The 21358-nt window shown below is 44.5% G+C and overlaps 1 protein-coding gene across 1 annotated transcript; it reads left to right on the top strand.

Annotated features, from left to right (window-relative positions):
- Positions 1 to 1595: 1595 nt before the first annotated feature.
- Positions 1596 to 20102, top strand: CCDC125 (coiled-coil domain containing 125; the record flags this gene model as incomplete). The annotated part of the gene is given in 12 exon segments (XM_061478758.1): positions 1596 to 1776; positions 1779 to 1886; positions 3594 to 3652; positions 5004 to 5090; positions 5952 to 6029; positions 6761 to 6846; positions 11375 to 11645; positions 17085 to 17262; positions 19489 to 19529; positions 19531 to 19623; positions 19737 to 19954; positions 19956 to 20102. Coding segments are annotated over 12 exon segments (1515 nt in total), but the record flags the coding sequence as incomplete, so codon positions are not given.
- Positions 20103 to 21358: the final 1256 nt, after the last annotated feature.

Here is a 21358-nt window from a genome sequence, read left to right as displayed (position 1 = left end):
TGTAAAGATGTAAACATGCATGTGCTGCTTTCAGGGGTACTGTGAAACCAGGTGAAGGGTGATCTAAGGCATAGAGGTGCACTGGACAACACTTAGAAATAAGTGTGCTTTGAATTGCCGCATCCTGCGCAGCAAAGTCGTGCTATTGGTTTGGAGGGGAAGCTGTAGGTGAAGTACAGACCTTCGGCACCATAACCACCACTCCCTCTGTTGTGAAAATGTGGGCTTGTTCACCCGGAGTGCAACAAGCTAATCTCAGACACAGAGTCAAGATATGTTTAATTCATATTTGCACGGAGATGGGTGCTGGGGGATGGGTACACAGAATCAGCACACCATCAGTCTGCTAGCTATCCTTTGTAAGACATTTCAAATGGTGGTAATTGGCGTTTTCTGTGTAGGTAACACCCTCTATCTCCAACCATTTGCTCTTGCATTCTCTCTATTTAAGGACACAGCACATGCATGTTACTTGAGCGAATGTCTCTGTGGGCAAGGGTGTCTTACCTTATGGGGTGTGATTTCTAGGATTATAATCATAGAATCCCAGACTGGTTTGGGTTGGAAGGGACTTTAAAGCTCATGCAGTTCCAACCCCTGCCATGGGCAGGGACACCTTCCACTACACCAGGTTGCTCCAAGCCCTGTCCAACCTGGCCTTGAACACTGCCAGGGATGGGGCAGCCACAGCTTCTCTGGACAACTTCCACCTCACAGGTAAGAACTTCTACCTCAGAATTTATCTCAATCTCTCCTCTGTCAGGTTAAAGCCATACCCCCTTTCCCTGTTCCCTACAGGCCCTTGTCAGAAGCCCCTCTCCAGCTTTCTTGTCAGCCAGCCCTTTAGGCACTGTGAGCTGCTTTAAGGTCTCCCTGCAGCCTTCTCCAGGCTAAACAAGTCCAGCTCTCTCAGCCTGTCTCAATGCTCCAGCCCTCCATAATGAAACAAGTCCCTTTAGAAACATTAACTTCCGTCTTCCTGCACTCTTCAAAACTGCTTCTCTGTTTTCGACCCCGGGTTTCTTTCTAATCTTTCTGAAGTTAGTTTTCTGATCCAAAGGATTCATGCATCACTCTTCTACCTCTTCCCAACACCTGTGAGCAGGCAAGGGAACATCATCGTTCCAAACTCAAGATTTTCAAACTTTCACGCACACAATCCTTCACAAGTGACTTACTCATTGACTGGTTACAGGTCCGCTTGCCATGATGCAAGCTGCCGGGCCAGCTCCCGAGGCTTTGGCCCGCGCCAGGGTGGGAAGGCTGGCCTGTGGTCAGCTCGGCAAGTGAGTTGGGAGCTCTGGTACCTGGGGGGAAAGAAGAGGGGAAGGCCCCGAAGAGGTTCCACCCTCACTAGGGCGGTCCCACGGTTTCAAAGCTTCACCGCATGGCCAGAACGGTGTTTTCCGACATCCTCAACCCACCTTGGAAGCGGCTGACGCACCACCACTTTCAGATTCTTTCACTTTAGGGTTGTTCTGCTGCTTTCATGACTGAGTTTTCCTGTTTTTTCTAGATAGAATCCGTGTTTTGCGGGAGGTGCTGTTCACATCACCGGTAAGTGAAGTGCTCTAGGTCAGAAAACAGGATGACCAACCAAAACTCGGGAGGAGAAAGTGGAGGAAGCAGAAGAGGATGACATGGCATATGGAGACTTGGGAAACGGCCTCGGGAAAAGACCCGGAGGTGTTTATGAAGGGGAAAATTTACAGAGCTGCTGTTCATTTAAATCTAGGAAGGGGTCTGGAAAGGCTTGTCATTCTCTCTTGTCAGCAAAGAGAGTGAAGAAAGTGATGCTGCAACTCTTCCTGGCTCAAAACAAAACAGTTTTTACAATGGATCATCAAAAAAGCCTGTTACTAGTTCCACACGACAGCGTAGCTGTGGTAAGAGTAATTTGAGTGTTTATTATTTACCATGAGAAAACCCCCTGTTAGCAAAACCAAGCAGTTCATTTGCTTCACAAGGTGTCCACAAGACAGAGTGTGTGCTAAAACACTTGATCTCTGGAGGATTCCAAGGGACATGACTGCTAGGATCCAGTGCAGCCTCACAGGGTGGTTGGTGCAGCCCCTAAGGCTGCTGTTAGTGTCATAGTAGGAGAGGTAGAGTAGTCTCTGTGCCTATACCTTCCAAAACATTTGACAGCAAAATTGCTTTTCAGTAAGTGAGGCTGTGGCCCTTCTAGTGTAAACTGACCATTTTTAAAGTGCTTAGTTTTGCTTTTGAAAGTGACATTTAGAAAAGAGCATCCTCTGGTGGGGGACAGCATTGGTTTTCTCTAAATATATATATGAAATTTAATGGACTTTCTTGGACTCCTGATTTAAGTGTGTTTTCCTAGAGGTTCTATCACTGGAACAGGTTGCCCAGAGAAGCTGTGGCTGCCCCATCCCTGGCAGTGCTCAAGGCCAGGTTGGACAGGGCTTGGAGCAACCTGTTCCAGTGTTCCTTACCATGGCAAGGGGTTGGAACTGAATGAGCTTTGAAGTCCCTTCCAGTCTAAACTGGTCTGTGATTCTATGATTCTGTGAAAGCTTATGGCTAAATACTCAAAATCACATTTGCTGTTGGCATATTTTTGAGGTTAAGAAGTTGGTTTTGGAATCTGCAAATCTCAGCTCTCTGGTCTTGTCTTTTTTTTTTTCCTTTCTCTTTTTTTGGGTGAAGATAACACTACTGTAGATAAAATCAAATATAGGCAGTGCTGTTTATTATACATCAGTTGCTTTCCCTTACATTTTTAGCCATTTTTAGTATTTTGACCAAAGTATTTCTGTGTAACTTGCTTATTCTTCTCCTTTAGAACAAGTCCCTGCTATCCTCTCCACACACTGCTATAAGACATGTAATTATTCTTTATTGGATTCAGCATCTTCAGTGCAAAGATGTCAGGAAAACAGCATAATTCCTGTTGGTTTCACTGCCATTATGCTGGTCTTTTTGTGTGATCTTTGGTCATCTTTGTGTGATGCCTGTCTTAGATCTAGGTCTATCACACAGCAGCATCCATGAAAGCATGACTAAAGTCCACTGCATCGTGATTTGGATTTAGCAGAAGGGTGCATCTTATCCTGCTTAGTTTAAGAGAAGTAGTAACTTCTTGTATAGAGGAATACTGGATCTTGTGGGATACTCCACTAACATACTTCCATCTTCCAATCTTGAAAATTGACATTAATTCTAAATAGTGCTAGATGCTGTGTTGTTGACTGTGGTTGTTTAAAAGTTACCATCTGAAAAGAAGCTAAAAAAAAGAAGTTTGGTTTGTTGTTTTTTTTTTAATCAAGATGGCAGTTTTGTGGTTTTGGTACTTTTGTGGGTGTGGGTTTGGTTCTTTTATGAAATTCTAAAATAATTGTCCTTATTTTAGGTCTCTTTATAACTGACTTTTTTTTTCCATTGCTCTTCTTTAACTATGAAACAATATGTTTGATTTTAGTATTTATGTATTTCTTAAGTGTTTTAATTGGCTCCTGAAGAAAAAATATACCTTTGAATGTTACCAGTTTTCAGGGTAAAGAAAATTCTCATGTTTTCTGTTGTAAATATTATAGTTTCTCAGCATTTAGTATCTGCTATCAATCTTACAGAATCTAATGCTGAAGTACCAAATGAAGAACTAAAGCAACAACTTTGGGAGGCTCAAGAGGTAAGTGACTGTGCCAAGTGTGCTGTTGTTGAAATCTGCATTTCCTTTTAACATAGCAAAGTGTTGGTTTAGCTGAAGACCTTGGCATGTCAGAATCAGGGATAGATTCAGGTTTTTGTAACCAGTGCAGTAGTTGGAAGCCTTATTCAATTTTATGACACATATTTTTATTTTTTTTTGTGATGGGGAGAATGGAGAGGAAGTATTTTGAAAGGTGTAGAGATGTAGATAATATTGAAAAGATCACACTACTTTTCTAGCATGTTTTCTTTAAGCTTCAGGGCCTGAAAATCTTCAGTGTAAACAGAGTAGTGTTTGGGGTTTTAATCTGGATTTTTACTGAAAGGTAGTTAACTCCTACATTTTAATTTTACTGTGGTTAAATATGTTGATGTGTTGGCATCAGTCTGGGCAGAAAGAGCATGGTGATCTCAGTTGTAAGGGTATCGTCTTCATCTGTACTGTGTTCTTTAACCCCAGGATATCCTGTAGTAGGTCACTGTCAGGTTTTCTTAGCATGAAGAACCTTCAGTGCACAGCAAGTTAAAATGTCAAGGAACCTTACTCATTTTCAATTAGACAAAACTGAAGAAATGCACTGCTCTGAGGTACAATTTTAGTATCAATTGCTGCAGTAACAGGCCTGAAAGAACTCTGAAAAAAAGTTTTGTATGACAACAAGTGAACAACTGAGTGACCTACATAGGGGTTAAGGAAAAATAAGTACACAAAGCAGTAAATTTCATTTTAACTATTCGAAACTAAAAAAAAACTGCTTTCTTCCAAAGGGGGGAATGTTGCATAAAGGTATGATTGGCAGGTACCTGCAGCAGGGATCTGTTGGACAGTGGTTTTGTTGTGGACAAGGTAGTGGTTTTAATCCAACAGTTGTAACACGATATTCACACTATAGAGTATAGATGTTTTGTATGATATGTTTAGGGTATGTCATATTAATAGAGCATTTATATTTTAGTATATATTTGTAGTATTTGATACTGCATATATAGGAAAACTGTACTCTGTTCTGTTTCCTTATTTTAAACCTCGGGACCTGTGGTGATACATGCAGCTTCTTTAGCAAGGCAAAACTGCAGTGGTTTATTTTCCAAATATCCTGGAAGAGAACAGAAAGAATAATAATTACAAGTATTCTTCAAGGATTTGGTGCTAGTATGCGTTGTTAACATTTCTTCATTGTAAGCAAGCTACTTGTCAGGAAAGAATCATACAGCATAGAAGCAGAACACTGTTTTTTTGAAGAGGGCAAATTTACATTGCCCTCTACATTTATGAGTTTTAACACTATTACCTTGGGTTTTATCAGTGTACCTATTTTGTTTTGCTTCAGGAAGTTGACATTTTGAAAGTTGAGCTTGAAGCATCTCAGAGACAACTTGAAGGAAAAGATGAAGCCCTAAGAATTCTGCAGAGCATGGTAGGAGTTTTTCAGAAATCATTAATGGTAAAGGAAGGAAAACAGAAGAAATCTTCCTGCCACTCCTCATTAAAACTCCCTGAACCTGTATTTACCAGGACTTTAAAGCACTGAATCTGCAAGTGTCTTACACACTTGGCTTCTACAACTTTTACTTCATGGAGCTATTGAAGAAGATTTTACTGTTGTAGCATTTCTGTATTTTTATCTTTGAGGTTCTTTGAGGATTTATTTAAGTTAGAAGAACAACTCTTTCTCTCCAGCCCTTTAAATTATATGTTTTGCCAGTGCTTGAACTTCTGCTGCAAAACACAGATATTTTCAGTTGACTGCTCCATACATTGTCTTAGAGGACATTATACATTAAATGTTAGGTCAGTCTTTTGTCCACAGATTGTGATACTTTTATTCATTATCACAATGGATCATGTTGAAATCAGTTCCTGTTTCTTAGTCTGCTTGCTTAACCCATTTATAGCCTGCAGTTTCTACCCTCAGACATTCATAGTAAGTTACACCTGGCTCAAAGTCTAGGTTTAAGAGCTGATTTTGTGGATGAGACCTAAAGAAGACACAATGATGTCATCTTAAATGAACGCTACATTTTCCAATAGAAAAGATTATGGACTGAAACACAAGTTTGTTAATGCAATGTAGCATTATGTGACTTGAAATTAGAACCCACTGGGACTTTACAAGTAAGTTGCTAGTGTTTGTAATTTTGCACACTTCTTTTCAACTATGAATTTGAACTTCTTGTGATGTAACACTAAAAATTTGTCTAAAGCCAAATTAACTAAACTTAATTACAGTATTTGGACTTGTGCTTTGTTTGTTGTTGGTTTTATTTTTGTTTTGCAGGCAGTATTTAATAAAGCCACTAGTCACACAAAAGAAATGCTTCAAAAGACTGAGGAAGAAAAGAGAACTTTAGAAAAGGTAAGGGTGCATTTTTCCTTCACACCTCTCTAAGAACACAGAATTCATTGCTATTAATATTGGGTTATCAGACTGTTTATTTAGATTGGAACAAATCTGCCATTACTTCAAGGTTTTTTTAAAATTGTTATTCCTTTTTAGTAGAAAGGGAAAATGTTAATGCATCACTTTTTTGATTTGGATGTCTTGATGCTGTATATAGTGTGTAGAAATAGTACCTGAAGGTTACTAGAGCTGTTTACTTTCTGTTGGTCTTTGTTCTGAGTTTCACAATCATTCATAGGCAGTTGCACTGTTTGTTAGTTATGAAGCTGGAACTTCCCAGTAAGTTTAAGAAATTGGTGCCCAATTTTCATAGGGAAGATGGAGAGGAGGAGGAGGATGGTAGTAGTGAGCTACCTTGTTAAACTGATTTCTGTGCTTTGTTTCTCTTCCTGTGTGACCTTGCCACAGAACAGTAAGTAGGCAGGGAAACATGGCAATGTGGGTTTGTTTTTCTCATAAGCCACTACAAGCACCAGTTCATGCAGCACTGTCTGGAATCCACAGATCAGTGATGCCGAAATTTTCTGGTGTCTGACACCAAATGTATTTTTATCAGTATAATTGATTGTCATCATCATTGGTTACCTACATTTCTGCCAGTGCTAATCTCAGCACCAGCAGTTCCTCTTCTTCCTTTCAATAGGAGGCTTGTAATAAACTGCTGCAGATTTCTTTTGTTTCCACAGGAAATAAATATTTTGCAATGGGAAATTGAATTTGATCAGGATCGATTTAAAAACATAGAAGACACATGGACAGAAAAATATGACAGGTATTTGACTTACATTGTGTAGTTTTGTGAGTTCTTTTAATTGCATTGAATGCTGTATGTCTTTCCTCAGTTCCAAGTTTACTTCACTGGATTTTCAGGGTTTTTCATATTTTCGTAATTTCCTTCCAGATTTGGGAATATTTATTTAATTTTCATGCTAGTCACATTTGTATATTTCAGTTGAAACTTCTAGCTTTGCTAGGCTGAATTTTCACTTCATCCTATTACATTATTATGCTAGCCAGCTGGAGCCAGACTGTTCTTTATTTTCAATGTAAATGAGGTATGTCCATGCAGGTGGAAATACCATTTGCTGGTTAATCATTGCTTATTTTCTTGCATTGAAGGTGTGAGCACACATACAGGTAAAAGGGAATGCTTTTGAGAGAGGATAATCAACTGGTTCTTTGTTTAAATAAGATTTGCTGTGGATAGGCAGCAGGTGTGGTTAAGGCAATCAGAAGATGCCAGAAGCACTAAAGTAACAATGCAGCAAAAGGCCTTGAAAAAAGCAATCAGCAGGCTCCCTTATTTAAATGTAGGAATGATATCTCTGAAGTTTCCCCATCAGAATTATTTTCTTTTTCTTCAAATTTTGAATTGAACAATAAGCCAAAAGTTTACAAACTATTTGTTTGAAAGAGGAGGTTTGTTAAGATATTTGATCTTGTTCACCTGTTAACTTAATTACCTTGAGGGACACTTTGTGAAAAAACCCTTGGCTTTCCTGACTTACGAGATTGGAAGCTTACCCAGGTAGTCTGGAGCAACAAAACTAGCATTAACTGTTGAAAACTACAGCTGTGGCTTCAGCAAACTGCAAGCCAAAAGTTCAGTCTGCTTCGCAAAAAAGGCTTTCTGGTACAGGTATCAGAAAACAGGACAGCAGGATGAGAAGAATGTGTATTACCTTAATTTATCCAAGTGAAATAATTCAGGCTACTATTTAAAAAAAAACATGAACTCACAGCATTCTGCATTACTAACATCTGAAGAGATGCACCAAATAAATCACAGAATCATAGATGAGTTTGGGTTGGAAAGGATCTTAAGATCATCTAGATCTAAGCCCCTGCCATGGGCTGGGACGCCTCACACTAAACCATGTCACGCAAGGCTCTGCCCAGCCTGGCCTTGAACACTGCCAGGGATGGAGCATTCACCACTTCTTTGGGCAATCCATTCCAGTGTCTCACCACCCTCACAGTAAAGAAATTCTTCCTTATAACTAACCTGAACTTCCCCTGTTTAACTTTGAACCCATTACCCCTTGTCCTATCCTAGTCCCTAATCTAGAGTCCCTCTCCAGCATCCTTGTAGGCCCCCTTCAGATACTGGAAGGCTCCTATGAGGTCTCCATGCAGCTTCTCCAGGCTGAACAGCCCCAACTTTCTCAGCCTGTTTTCATATGGGAGGTGCTTCAGCCCCCTGATCATCCTTGTGGCCTCCTCTGAACTTTCTCCAACAGCTCCATGTCCTTCTTACGTTGAGGCACCAGAACCACTCACAGTACTGCAAGTGGGGTCTCACAAGAACAGAATGGATTGCCACTTTTCTATTCAACAAGGAAATACTTCGATGCCTCAAAGAAAAACATGGTATAAATGCATATTGTATTCTCTAAGATTGCAACACTTGGCAGAGCAGCTGTTCCTGAGAACAGTGTTCAACCTACAGGAAGTTTATTTTATAAAATTCAGACCAAAGGCCTGTTGTCACATGGCCAGTAACAATTCTGTTCTTTAAAGGAAGTAAAGAGATTTCTCTCAAATGTTTCAGAGCTTCATTATTACAAATTTCTTTCAGATTCTAATGGTACTGATACTTAAACCCACCTTCTGTTAAAATCTGAAGTTGCTGAATGATCTTTTATTTTCTTTTTTAGACATTCTCTCAAATGTACTTGGACACATTTAAATTGCTTGTGTAAGGGTGTGGCTTCATGAATAAGGCTAGCCTGTTTGAACAGCCCATGCTATCTGGGTTGCAAGAGAAACCTCTGTATGAGCACAGAGATTCCTGGTTTTGCTCACTACAGAGCCACATGCAGCCCTGGAAAACAAGAAGCTAGACTGGCAAAGCGTGCTTCCTTAGCCTTGGGTCAGAGCCACTCAGACCAAGCCTACACAGAGCCTACACAGGTTGGTTAGGAGTAGAGTCAGGTTGGACACTGGCCCCTGGCTAGCAGATTTAGATCTAACAACATACTACGTATTCATAGAATCATAGAATAGTTAGGGTTGGAAAGGAACTTAAGATCATCAAGTTCCACCCCCTTTGCCATGGGCAGGGACACCTCACACTAAACCATGTCACCCAAGGCTTCGTCCAACCTGGTCTTGAACACTGCCAGGGATGGAGCATTCACAACCTCCCTGGGCAACCTATTCCAGTGCTTCACCACACTAACAGGAAAGAATTTCCTCCTTATATCCAATTTAAACTTCCCCTGTTTAAGTTTGAACCCATTACCCCTTGTATTACCACTACAGTCTCTAATGAAGAGTCCCTCTCCAGCATCCTTAAAGGCCCCTTTCAGATACTGGAAGGCTGCTATGAGGCTCCATGCAGCCTTCTCCAGGCTGAACAGCCCCAACTTTCTCAGCCTCTCTTCATACAGGAGGTGCTCCAGTCCCCTGATCATACTCATGGCCCTCCTCTGGACTTGTTCCAACAGTTCCATGTCCTTTTTATGTTGAGGACACCAGAACTGCACACAATACTCCAAGTGAGGCCTCATGAAAGCAGAGTGCAGGGGCAGGATCCCCTCTTTCGACCTGCTGGTCATGCTCCTTTTGATGCAGCTCAGGATACAGTTGGCTTTCTGGGCTGCAAGCGCACACTGAAGCTGGCTCATGTTCATTTTCTCATTGACAAACACCGCCAAGTCCTTCTCCGCAGGGCTGCTCTGAATCTCTTCTTTGCCCAACCTGTAGCTGTGCCTGGGATTGCTCCAACCCAGGTGTAGGACCTTGCACTTGTCATGGTTAAACTTCATAAGGTTGGCATCAGCCCACCTCACAAGCATGTCAAGGTGCCTCTGGATGACATTCCTTCCCTCCAGCGTATCAACCGAACCATACAGCTTGGTGTCATCAGCAAACTTGCTGAGGGCGCACTCAATCCCACTGTCCATGTCAGCGACATGACCGGTCCCAACACTGATCCCTGAGGGACACCACTCATTACTGGTCTCCAGCCGGACATTGAGCCATTGACCACAACTCTTTGTGTGCGGCCATCCAGCCAGTTCTTTATCCACTGAGTGGTGCACCTATCAAACTGATGTCTCTGCAATTTAGAGACAAGGATGTCATGTGGGACAGTGTCAAACACTTTGCACAAGTCCAGGTAGATGACATCAACTGCTCTACCCCTGTCCATCAGTTCTGCAGCCCATCATGGAAGGCCATCAAATTGGTCAGGCAGGATTTCCCCTTAGTGAAGCCATGCTGGCTGTCACCAAGCACCTTGTTGTTTTTCATGTGCCTTAGCATGCCTTCCAGGAGAATCTGCTCCAAGATTTTGGCAGGCACAGAGGTGAGACTGACTGGTCTGTAATTCCCCGGGTCATCCATTTTCCCCTTCTTGAAAACAGGGGTTATATTTCCCTTTTTCCAGTCATCAGGAACTTGACATGACTGCCATGAATTTTCAAGTATGATGGACAGTGGCTTCGCAACTTCATTTCCCAGCTCCTTCAGCAACCGCGGATGGATTGCATCAGGTCCCATGGACTTGTGCACATTCAGATTTTTAAGATGGTCTCGAACCAGATCCTCTCCTACAGTGGGCCTAAGGTCTTCATTCTCACAGTCCCTGCGTCTGCCTTCCAAGACTTTGGTGGTGTGGTCAGAGCCTTTGCCAGTGAAGACCGAGGCAAAGAAGTCATTCAGAACCTCAGCCTTCTCCAGATCCTGTTTATCCACTTCTCCCGAGAGCTTCCTGTGGGGGCCTACGTTGTCCCTAGTCTGGTTTTTATTTGCTACGTACCTATAGAATCCCTTCCTGTTATCCTTAATATCCCTAGCCAAGTTTATTTCTAACTGGGTCTTAGCTTTCCTAACCTGGTTCCTAGCTTCCCAGACAACATCCCTGTATTCTTCCCAGGCTGCCTGTCCTTGCTTCCACCTCATTTGAATTTTCTTCAGGAGCTCCTTATCCATCCAAGGAGGTCTCCTGGCTCTCCTGCTGCACTTCCTTCTAGTTGGGATGCAACACTCCTGAGCTTGTAGCAGATGATCCTTGAAGATCAACCAAGAGTCTTGGGCCCCCGTGCCCTCTAGGGCTATATGCCATGGAACCTTACTAAGCAGGTTCAGGTATTGTTATGGGGAAATTTTACCATTTTTCTCAATAAAAAATACTGAAAGTGAGAAAACAACTTGTATAATGCAGCATGGATAATATCTTGTCAAACTGGCAACTCAGCTGTTTCCAGTTTTGACCTTTTTCTTCAGTCTTCCCCACAATCCTAGTCTAAAATATTTTAAAAGATGATAATACATCCTTTTTCTAACTTCTTCAGGATATATTGTGAAACTGCAGCTCTTAAGGAAGCATTGAAAATGAGAACAGAAGAAGTTAAAACTTCTAAAGCTGAAAATGCAAGTAAGCCGCCAACAGCTTTTTCGCTTAATGTGTTGTTTCTCAGGAATAATGCAGTATTTAGCTATGAAGGAAGCTTTCTGCTGGTAAAAGTCTCTTTGTTACTGGCAGATGATCTTAGTGGCTGTGCAGAAGCCCTTTTTCAATGGAAAAGTTGTCTTTGGTTTGTTTTTTTTTTCCTCTTAAAAAATAAATAAATGACAGGAGAAGTTAGGTATGCATAGCTTAAAAAGTAGATCAGGTATGGAGAAAGTATATCTGTCTTATCTCACTGGCCTGGGAAAACACAACTGGGATCTGAGTTGCTACATCTGCATATTCCCAAACTGATGCTTTATAGAACTGTTTAATTTCTGTGTAGATAAACTCAGAAGCTAAGAAATCAGAGCAGCAGACTTTGTAATCACTTTCCTTGTTTTATTGCTGGTGTCCCAGACTGCTGACCAATATGGTCGCCTCCAGAAAGAGAGCTTGCAGTAAGAAGACTGCAGCAACTCAGACAGAGACCCCGTCCCAAACCGTGGCTGTTCAGGTCTCTGGAAGCAGGGAGTGCCAGAGCCTGCTGTTGCCGGGGGAGGGAGGACAGCATTCCACCTGCGTGAGGTGTGAGCAGGTAGAAGATCTGCTTAGCCTGGTGGCAAGACTTAAGGAGGAGGTTGAGACGCTGAGGACCATCAGGGAGTGTGAAAGGGAGATCGACTGGTGGGGTAACTCCCTGGTGTGCCAGTCGGAATGGTTCCAGGGACATACCCCCCAAAAGGGGAAGGACCCCCTGCCCTCTCACACAGAGGGGGATGGCCCAAGACAGCCCCTGCCCTGTAGCTGTTGCGCAGAGGTAGGGGACCAAAAAGACGACGAGGGTTGGAAGCGAGTTCCAGTTTGACGTCGTGGGAAACCCTCCCCCCTTCCTGCCCTGCTTCCCCAGGTGTCCCTTCGTAATAGGTTTGAGGCCCTGGATCTTGAAGGAGAGGTAGGTGAGAATGTGGTGCAAGGCCAGCCCACAAGGCCACATAGGAAAAGGCGGTCGACTTTGCACCTCAAGACTGCCTCTGATAAGAAAGAAAGAAGGGTCATTGTAGTAGGGGATTCCCTTCTGAGAGGAACAGAGGGCCCGATATGCAGAGTTGACCCTCATCATAGGGAAGTGTGTAGTCTGCCTGGAGCCCGGATCAGGGATATCACTAGGGCGCTCCCCAACCTGGTGCACCCGACAGACTACTACCCGCTGTTGATCTTCCAGACAGGTGAGGGGGAAGCTGCTTCCGGCAGTCTGAGGGGGATGAAGAAAGACTACAGGGCCTTGGGGCGGATGGTGAAAGAGTCTGGGGCTCAAGTGATCTTCTCCTCACTCCTTCCATCTTTCACTGATGATGTGGGAAGGAATGGGAAGATTCAGTTCATAAACGATTGGCTTCGAGACTGGTGCTACAGGCAGGGCTTTGGATTCTTTGATAACAGCTGGTTTTATAGGGCACCAGCCTGGACAATGACAAGTGGGAAAGGTTTATCTCACAGAGGCAAAAGGATGCTGGGGCACGAATTAGCAGGGCTCATTTGGAGAGCTTTAAACTAGATTCAAAGGGGGATGGGGTTGTAGCTGGGCTTGCCCCAGTGGGGCAGCACTCCAGAACTGATGAAGACTGGGATGCCTCCTATAATCCTAGGGTGAAATCGGTGTGCTCAGCTTGCTCCCTGGAATGTCTGTACCCCAATGTGCGCAGCATGGGAAATAAGCAGGAGGAGTTGGAAACCTGTGTTAAGTCAGGAGACTATGATCTGGTGGCAATTACAGAGACGTGGTGGGACAGCTCACATGACTGGAATATAGTCATGGAGGGCTATGTCCTTTTCAGGAAAGACAGGCCAGCCAGGCGGGGTGGTGGGGTTGCTCTTTATGTGCGGGAGGAACTACAATGCACTGAGTTCTGTCCAGGGGCAGAAGACGAACGAGTTGAGAGTCTGTGGGTGAGAATTAAGGGGCAGGCTGGCAGGGGCGATACTGTTGTGGGTGTCTGTTACAGACCACCAGATCAGGGTGAGGAAGTTGACGAGGCCTTCTAGAGGCCACTGAGAGCGGCCTCACAGTCACAGGCCGTGGTCGTCGTGGGGGATTTTAACTTCCCTGATGTTTGCTGGAAGGACCACTCGGCAACCCAGCCACAGTCCAGGAGGTTCCTCCAGTGTGTGGATGATAACTTCCTCCTGCAAATGGTGGATGAGCCAACCAGGAGAGGAGAGCTGCTGGATCTCATCCTCACTAACAAGGAGGGTCTGGTCGAAGCAGTAAAGGTTAAGGGCTGCCTTGGTTGCAGCGCCCACGAGATGGTAGAATTCAGGATCTTGTGTGGTAGGACTAGTAGAATAGCAAGTAGAATTGCAACCCTGGACTTTAGCAGGGCAAACTTTGGCCTTTTCAAGCAATTGCTAGGGGAAATCCCACGGGCAAGGCTGTTTGAAGGTAAAGGGGCCCAAGATAGTTAGTTGGCATTCAAGGATTGCTTTTTCCGAGCTCAAGATCAGAGCATCCCGACACGTAGGAAGTCAAGGAAGAGGGCCAGGAGACCTGCGTGGCTAAATAGGGAATTGCTGGGTATGCTCAAGTGGAAGAGGAGAGTTTACAGGTCATGGAAGGAGGGGCTGGCCACTTGGGAGGAATATAAGGCTGCTGCTAGAGGATGTAGGAAGGCAGCTAGGAGGACTAAGGCCTCCTTAGAATTAAACCTGGCGAGAAGGGTCAAGGACAGCAAAAAGAGCTTTTTCAAATACATGGCAGACAAAACTAACGCCAGAGGCAGTGTAGGCCCACTGATGAACAGGATGGGTGCCCTGGTGACAGAAGATACAGAGATGGCAGAGTTACTGAATGCCTTCTTTGTCTCTGTCTACTCTGCTGCAGGCAGTCCTGAAGAGCCCTGTACCCCTGAGACCTTAGATGAAGTCAGGTCGACGGAGAGGTTTGCCTTAGTCGATGAGGAATGGGTTAGAGACCAGTTGAGCAATCTGGACATCCATAAATCCATGGGTCTAGATGGGATGCACCCGCGGGTGCTGAGGGAAGTGGCGGAAGTCATTGCTAGACCACTCTCCATCATCTTTACCAAGTCTTGGGAAACGGGAGAGGTGCCTGAGGACTGGAGGAAAGCAAATGTCACTCCAGTCTTCAAAAAGGGCAAGAAGGAGGACCCGGGTAACTCTAGACCGGTCAGCCTCACCTCCATCCCTGGGAAAGTGATGGAACACCTTATCCTTGGTGCCATCTTAAGGCATATCAAGGATAAGAGGGTTATGAGGGGCAGTCAACATGGCTTCACCAAGGGGAAATCATGCTTGACCAATCTCTTAGCCTTTTATGAGGATATAACACGGTGGATGGATGATGGCAGAGCGGTGGATGTGGTCTACCTTGACTTCAGCAAAGCATTTAACACAGTCTCCCACAGCATCCTCACAGCTAAATTGAGGAAGTGTGGTCTGGATGATCAGGTAGTGAGGTGGACTGTGAACTGGCTGAAGGAGAGAAGCCAGAGAGTTGTAGTCTATGGGGCTGAGTCTAGTTGGAGGCCTGTAACTAGTGGAGTGCCTCAAGGGTCAGTACTGGGACCAGTATTATTTAATATATTCATCAACGATTTAGATGAGGGAATTGAGTGTACTATCAGCAAGTTTGCTGATGACACTAAGCTGGGAGGAGTGGCTGACACGCCAGAAGGCTGTGCTGCCATCCAGCGAGACCTGGACAGGCTGGAGAGTTGGGCAGGGAATAACTTGATGAAATATAACAAGGGAAAGTGTAGAGTCCTGCATCTGGGCAGGAACAACCCCAGGTTCCAGTATAGGTTGGGGAACGACCTGTTAGAGAGCAGTGTAGGGGAGAGGGACCTGGGGGTCCTAGTGGAAGACAGAATGACAATGAGCCAACACTGTGCCCTTGTGGCCAAGAAGGCCAATGGCATCCTGGGGTGTATTAGAAGGGGGGTGGTTAGTAGGTCGAGAGAGGTCCTCCTTCCCCTCTACTCTGCCCTGGTGAGACCGCACCTGGAATATTGTGTCCAGTTCTGGGCCCCTCAGTTCAAGAAGGACAGGGAGCTGCTGGAGAGAGTCCAGCGCAGGGCAACTAAGATGATTAAGGGAGTGGAGCATCTTCCTTATGAGGAAAGACTGAGGGAGCTGGGTCTCTATAGTTTAGAGAAGAGGAGACTGAGGGGTGACCTTATTAGTGTATATAAATATATAAAGGGGGAGTGTCACGAGGATGGAGCCAGGTGTCGTGGTTTAAACCCCATCAGGCAACTTGTTCACTCATTCCCAGTGAGTGGTGCCGAGCTGACAACAATCGAGGGCCGTTCCCCCCCCCCACCGGGGCTCTCCCCTTCCCTGCTCCTGGAGGAATGGGGAGGAGGATCGAAAGAGTGCAACTCCTACGGGTTGAGACAAGGACAGTCCAGCAACCAATGTACAACACAGATCACCACCGCTACTACCAACTACAACAATGATAAGGGAAAATAACAAGGGAAGAGAATACGATACCACCGGCCAAGAAACGAGTCCCACCTGGAACCCGTGTCCTTCCGGGTAACTCCCAGTTACCCCCCACCCCGGCATGACGTGCTGTGGTATGGAATACCTCCCTGGCTAGCCCAGGTCAGGTGCCCCATCTCTGCTTCCTCACGGCTTCCCCTCCTCCCTGGTAGACCATGAGCCTCACAAAGTCCTTGGTCAGGGTAAACATCACTTAGCAACAACCGAAAACATCGGCTTCACCAACACTGTTCCCAGGCTGGAAGACAAAACACAGCACTGCACCAGCTACCACAAAGGAAAAACATGACTGCTACTGCTGAACCCAGGACACCAGGCTCTACTCAGTGGCAAACAATGATAGGACAAGGGGTAATGGGTACAAACTGGAACACAAGAGGTTCCACTTAAACTTGAGAAGAAACTTCTTCTCAGTGAGGGTGACAGAGCACTGGAACAGGCTGCCCAGGGAGGTTGTGGAGTCTCCTTCCCTGGAGACATTCAAAACCCGCCTGGACACATTCCTGTGTAACATTATCTAGGTGTTCCTGCTCCGGCAGGGGGATTGGACTAGATGATCTTTTGAGGTCCCTTCCAATCTCTAACATACTGTGATACTGTGAATTCTATAGTTTTAGAATTTTTCTTCTAGTTCTTATTTGACTCTATAGATGTGGAAAGTATCCTAGCGGTCCCACTGCAGAAGTTCCAGTGACTGACTTGTTTTGAAAATAAGTACTGTCATATCCCTTTTGTACCATGGTTATTACCCCTGACCTAGAATTTTCAATTGGCATGGGACATTAATACTCTCCTCAAGCTGTTCTGCATGTCCAGAGATAAACAGTCATTGCTGGCAGCTTGTCTGTGTAGATGGGTAGTGATGTATGCATGCATAGAAAAGGAAGAGTAAGGACTTCAATACACATTACAAAATCTATTTCTTAACTTGATGAGAAAGCACTTTGGTTTCTACTACTTCTTTGATTATACTTTTGTAAAAGTTGCCTGTGTTGATGGTTTCAGTCTGTCTCTTCATATAAAATTTAGATCTGCTCTTGCTTCCAAATTGCTTAATACACCTTAAATTTTCAGTGAATTAAAAACAGGGTGAAAATCTGAAGAAGAGTAAAGATGAAGCTTTATGGCAGATAATGGCAGATACTTTCAGGATTGCATTTGAGCAGCAGCTAATGCAGAGGAAGGACCAAGCCCTGAGGCTTGCAGAAGTGATAAAGATTAAGAAGGAAACAAGATTTATAAACTGGAGACGTCTGAAATACGATGGTAACTGGACATGCTATGTATCAGTAATGATTGGCTGCAGAAGTTAGGTAACAAGTGGCACAAGCAGACTTTCTTACTATACTAGATGTATGTCTGTGGTTTAATTGCTGACTGAGGTTTATGAAGTCGAGGAAGAAAAGGAACGAAGTTATGTCAAAACTGTAAATACATTAAATAGTTTGCCATGTCATTGAGGAATTCCTACCAGAAGTTTTGCACATATAATGTAGAGTATCTGCGTGTAAGTGGGATATATGAATACTACATTGGAGCTATCAGTCTAGGCTTTTAATGTAACCTTTTTTTATTACACTTTCATGACCTGTACTACTTGATTAAAAACATGCTGGAATAAATAAACGGTAGCCTAGGTTGACAATAACATTCTGGATATTAGATGTTTATTATGAGAACAACACAAAAAAGATAACATCTGGCAAGTTTAGCCTGACCTGTTTAGATGCTGTCAACAAGTCAGTAGTTGGACTTGTTGGTGATCTTAAAGGCCTTTTCCAAACTAGTTGATACTGTGATTCTGTGATTTACCTTGATAGGTTTTTTTTCAAGTGAGCTCTATGTAGGAGTTAGGGAAGGAGAAGAAATTATATATATATATGTATGTGTGTGTGTGTGTGTATATGTGTGTATATATATATATACACACACTGAGCTTTCAATGACATACTAAATAATTGGGGTTGGTTTTTTTCTGTTTTATGAGACATTTCTAGGTTTTTATTATGCATGTACTTGGAGTACAGTTCTGGTGTGTCTGGAACATAAGAAGGACATGGAGCTGTTGGAGAAAGTCCAGAGGAGGGCCACAAGGATGATCAGGGGCTGGAGCACCTCCCATATGAAGACAGGCTGAGAAAGTTTGGGCTGTTCAGCCTGGAGAAGAGAAGGCTGTGTGGAGGCCTTAGAGCAGCCTTCCAGTATTTGAAGGGGGCCTACAAGGGAGAGGGGACTCTTGATTAGGGACTGTAGTGATTGGACAAGGGGTAAGAGGTTTAAAGTTAAACAGGAAAAGTTCAGGTTAGATATAAGGAAAAAGTTCTTTACTGTGAGGGTGGTGAGACACTGGAACAGGTTGCCCAAGAGTGGTGAATGCTCCATCCCTGGCAGTGTTCAAGGCCACACTGGACAGAGTCATGGGTGACATGGTTTAGTGTGAGGTGTCCTTCCCCATGGCAGGAGGGCTGGAACTAGATGATCTAAGGTCCTTTCCAACCCTGACTATTCCATGATTCTGTGTATCTATGTGAGTATTTATTGTTATTCTTACACCTCGTATGTTACGAGTTACAAAGCCCTTTGTAAAAGAGGAAGAATTCCAATGATCCTTTCCTTATTAAAGATAAAGGATAAAGATAAGTACTTAAGTGCTTTTGTCATGGTCAAAACCATAGCAGAATTTAGGAATGGCGCTTTAAGATATATTTGTGTTAGCCATTGACCTGGACATGTGTTGCTTTGAGGTGGGTCTTAGAAGCAAAGAATCACAAAATCAACCAGGTTTGGAAAAGACCTTCAAGATCATCAAGTCCAAGCGCTCCCAGTACTGCCAATGTCATCATTGAACCATGTCACTTGAGGGCCTCATCTACACAGTTTCTGAACACCTCCAGGGACAGTGATTCCACCACAGCCCTGGGCAGCCTGTTCCGATGCCTGACCACCCTTTCAGGGAAGAAATTGTCCTTAAAAGCCAGTCTAAACATCTCCTGGTGCAGCTTGAGGCTGTTTCCTCTTGTCGTATTGTTTGTTCCTTGGGAGCAGAGACCAGCCACCTGCTGGCTTCTTCCTCCTTTCAGGTAGTTGTAGAGAATATTAAGGTCCCCCCTGAACCTTCTTTTCTTCAGACTAAACACCTCACTTCCCCCAGCCTAAATTCCTTGAGCACCCTTGTCATGTAATACTAAACCAGCACACATCTTGAGTACCGACATCATTGTTTCCAAGCTCTATATACTGATGCATTAAATTTGTGTAATGTATGTATTCTAACCTTTTTAGAAATCTTAGAATCTCTTGAGCAGCTTATGTCAAAGAGTATATATATATATATATATATATATATATATTTTTTTTTTTTTTCCTTAAAATGAGAGAAGCTGTAGACTGCATTGCCCTTTAAGAGGAAATTAGTCAGGGTGCTTAGTTCCACAGTTCTTTAGGAAGTTTTTCTCAGTAATGCCACAGTTTGTGTACTTCTATTTTCCTTAGGGCACATCAAGTTACAAGGGAACAAGAGCAGTCTGGGACAAAAAACTATCCAGCCTGCTCTCATCAGAGGCGGATGGGAAGAAAGTTAAAGAGCTGGACAATCCTAATGAAATCCTGAAGATGTTAATAGATCTGGTTAGTGTTCTGTTAGATATTCATCATGAGTCCAAATCTGTCATTTTACACAAAATGCTTTTTCTTAGCTTATAAACTACTTTCTTTTCTTCCTCTTTTAAATAAATACTCAGGTAAATGACAAAGAGGAGGCTCTGGCTCATCAAAGAAAGGTTAGCTACATGCTAGCTTGAGCAATTGAGGCAAGAGAAGATGATTCGGAACAGGATACAGGAAACGGGATGCTAATGTAATCATTAGTACAAAATACAGGAGTCATCGGCCCCGAATGTGCCTGCTGCCAAAACCTTTGCTTGCAAAGCAGTGTTTCCCCAGTTCACAGTGCAAAACCGTGAAAATCCGGTTAAAATGCTTCAAAAATCACACTCCTGGCCCTCTGAGATTACACACTGTGAAGAAAATGATTCACGTGGAAAAGCAGATGAAACTGTGGTGATCTCTATATAGCCATCTGTGGCAATAAATCTATTTTTTTTTTTTTTTTCAAAAAAAAGGATGTTGTGGAAGAATATTGTTCAGCCTGGAGAAAACTGTGGGGAGACCTTAAAGCAGCTGCCAGAGCCTAAAGGGGTGGCAAGAAAGCTTTAGAGGGTCTTTGGACAAGGGTCTGTAGGGACAGGACAAGGGGAATGGCTTTAACCTGACAGAGGGGAGACTGAGATGAGCTCTTAGGCAGAAGTTCTTCCCTGTGAGGGTGGTGAGGCCCTGGCACAGGTTGCCCAGAGAAGCTGTGACTGCCCCATCCCTGGCAGTATTCAAGGACAGACTTGACAGGTCTTCGAGCAGTGGAAGGTGTCCCTGCCCGTGGCAGGGGTTTGGAACTGGATAAGCTTTAAGGTCCAAAACAAACCAGTCTGTAATTCTATGAAATACTTAAAAATGTCCTGTGATGAAATCAGAGTACCAACCCACGCTAGAGCGTTTGCTGCTGCCATCTCCAGTGTTGCAGAAGCAGCATGGTGCCTGTTGCTTTGGCGAAACAACCAGGCATAATCAATGTCACGCTAATTCCCAGACGAGGTGGCGCTACCGTGACGTCACGTGGGTGACGTCAAGGGAAGTGTCCCAGCGTGGGTTGCGCCCTCTGCCGGCCGATTCCGATACCGCGAATGTTGGCCGCGTCAATCACAGGCCGGCTCCGCTCCTTTCCCGCCTCACCTGCTCCCGCTGCCCGCGCCGCGACTACGCAGGCGTGTGGGGGCGTGGCCGTGCGAGCGGTGGCTGGGTGCGCAGAGGAGGGGCAGCTCCCGAGGTAAGCGGGGTGGTTCTCCGATTCTGCATCGGCCCCCTCTGGGGTGAGATTGTGGGTGCGGGGCTGGTACAGCCGTGGTGGGGCTGAGGGCTGGGAGTGCGAGGCCCGGTGCAGTCGTCGGTATCGTGCCACCGGGCGGCTTTCCAGACCCCTAACTTGCTCCAGTTGCGGCCTTCCCGGTCCGCCATTCCTGGCATCGGCCCTGGCACTCGGGTCCGGCCGCCTCCCGAGGCTCCCGGCCGGGTGGGGGCTGAACGGGAGCTGGGCCTAGTCCTGATGCGTCCGGTGTCGCGGTTGCCCCCGCGGGTGATGGCTCGTTAGTGTTCCTTTTGCCGCGATCGGCTCCGTCATGTAGGTGTCAGGGACTTTTGTCTTGCCTGGTGTGGCACAGATGTGTATCTCTGTTGAGGAAAACGTACTAAGTATTCAGCGCTGAATTTTATTCCGGACCTGAAGAGGGGCTTGTTTACTTCAGAACTGATA

Source organism: Pezoporus flaviventris, unplaced genomic scaffold, assembly GCF_033815535.1.
Source record: "Pezoporus flaviventris isolate CSIRO_AGI_PZ_B2104156 unplaced genomic scaffold, CSIRO_AGI_Pfla_v1 ptg000131l, whole genome shotgun sequence".
Lineage (NCBI taxonomy): Eukaryota > Metazoa > Chordata > Aves > Psittaciformes > Psittacidae > Pezoporus > Pezoporus flaviventris.
This window is presented reverse-complemented; position numbering and strand designations above follow the sequence as displayed.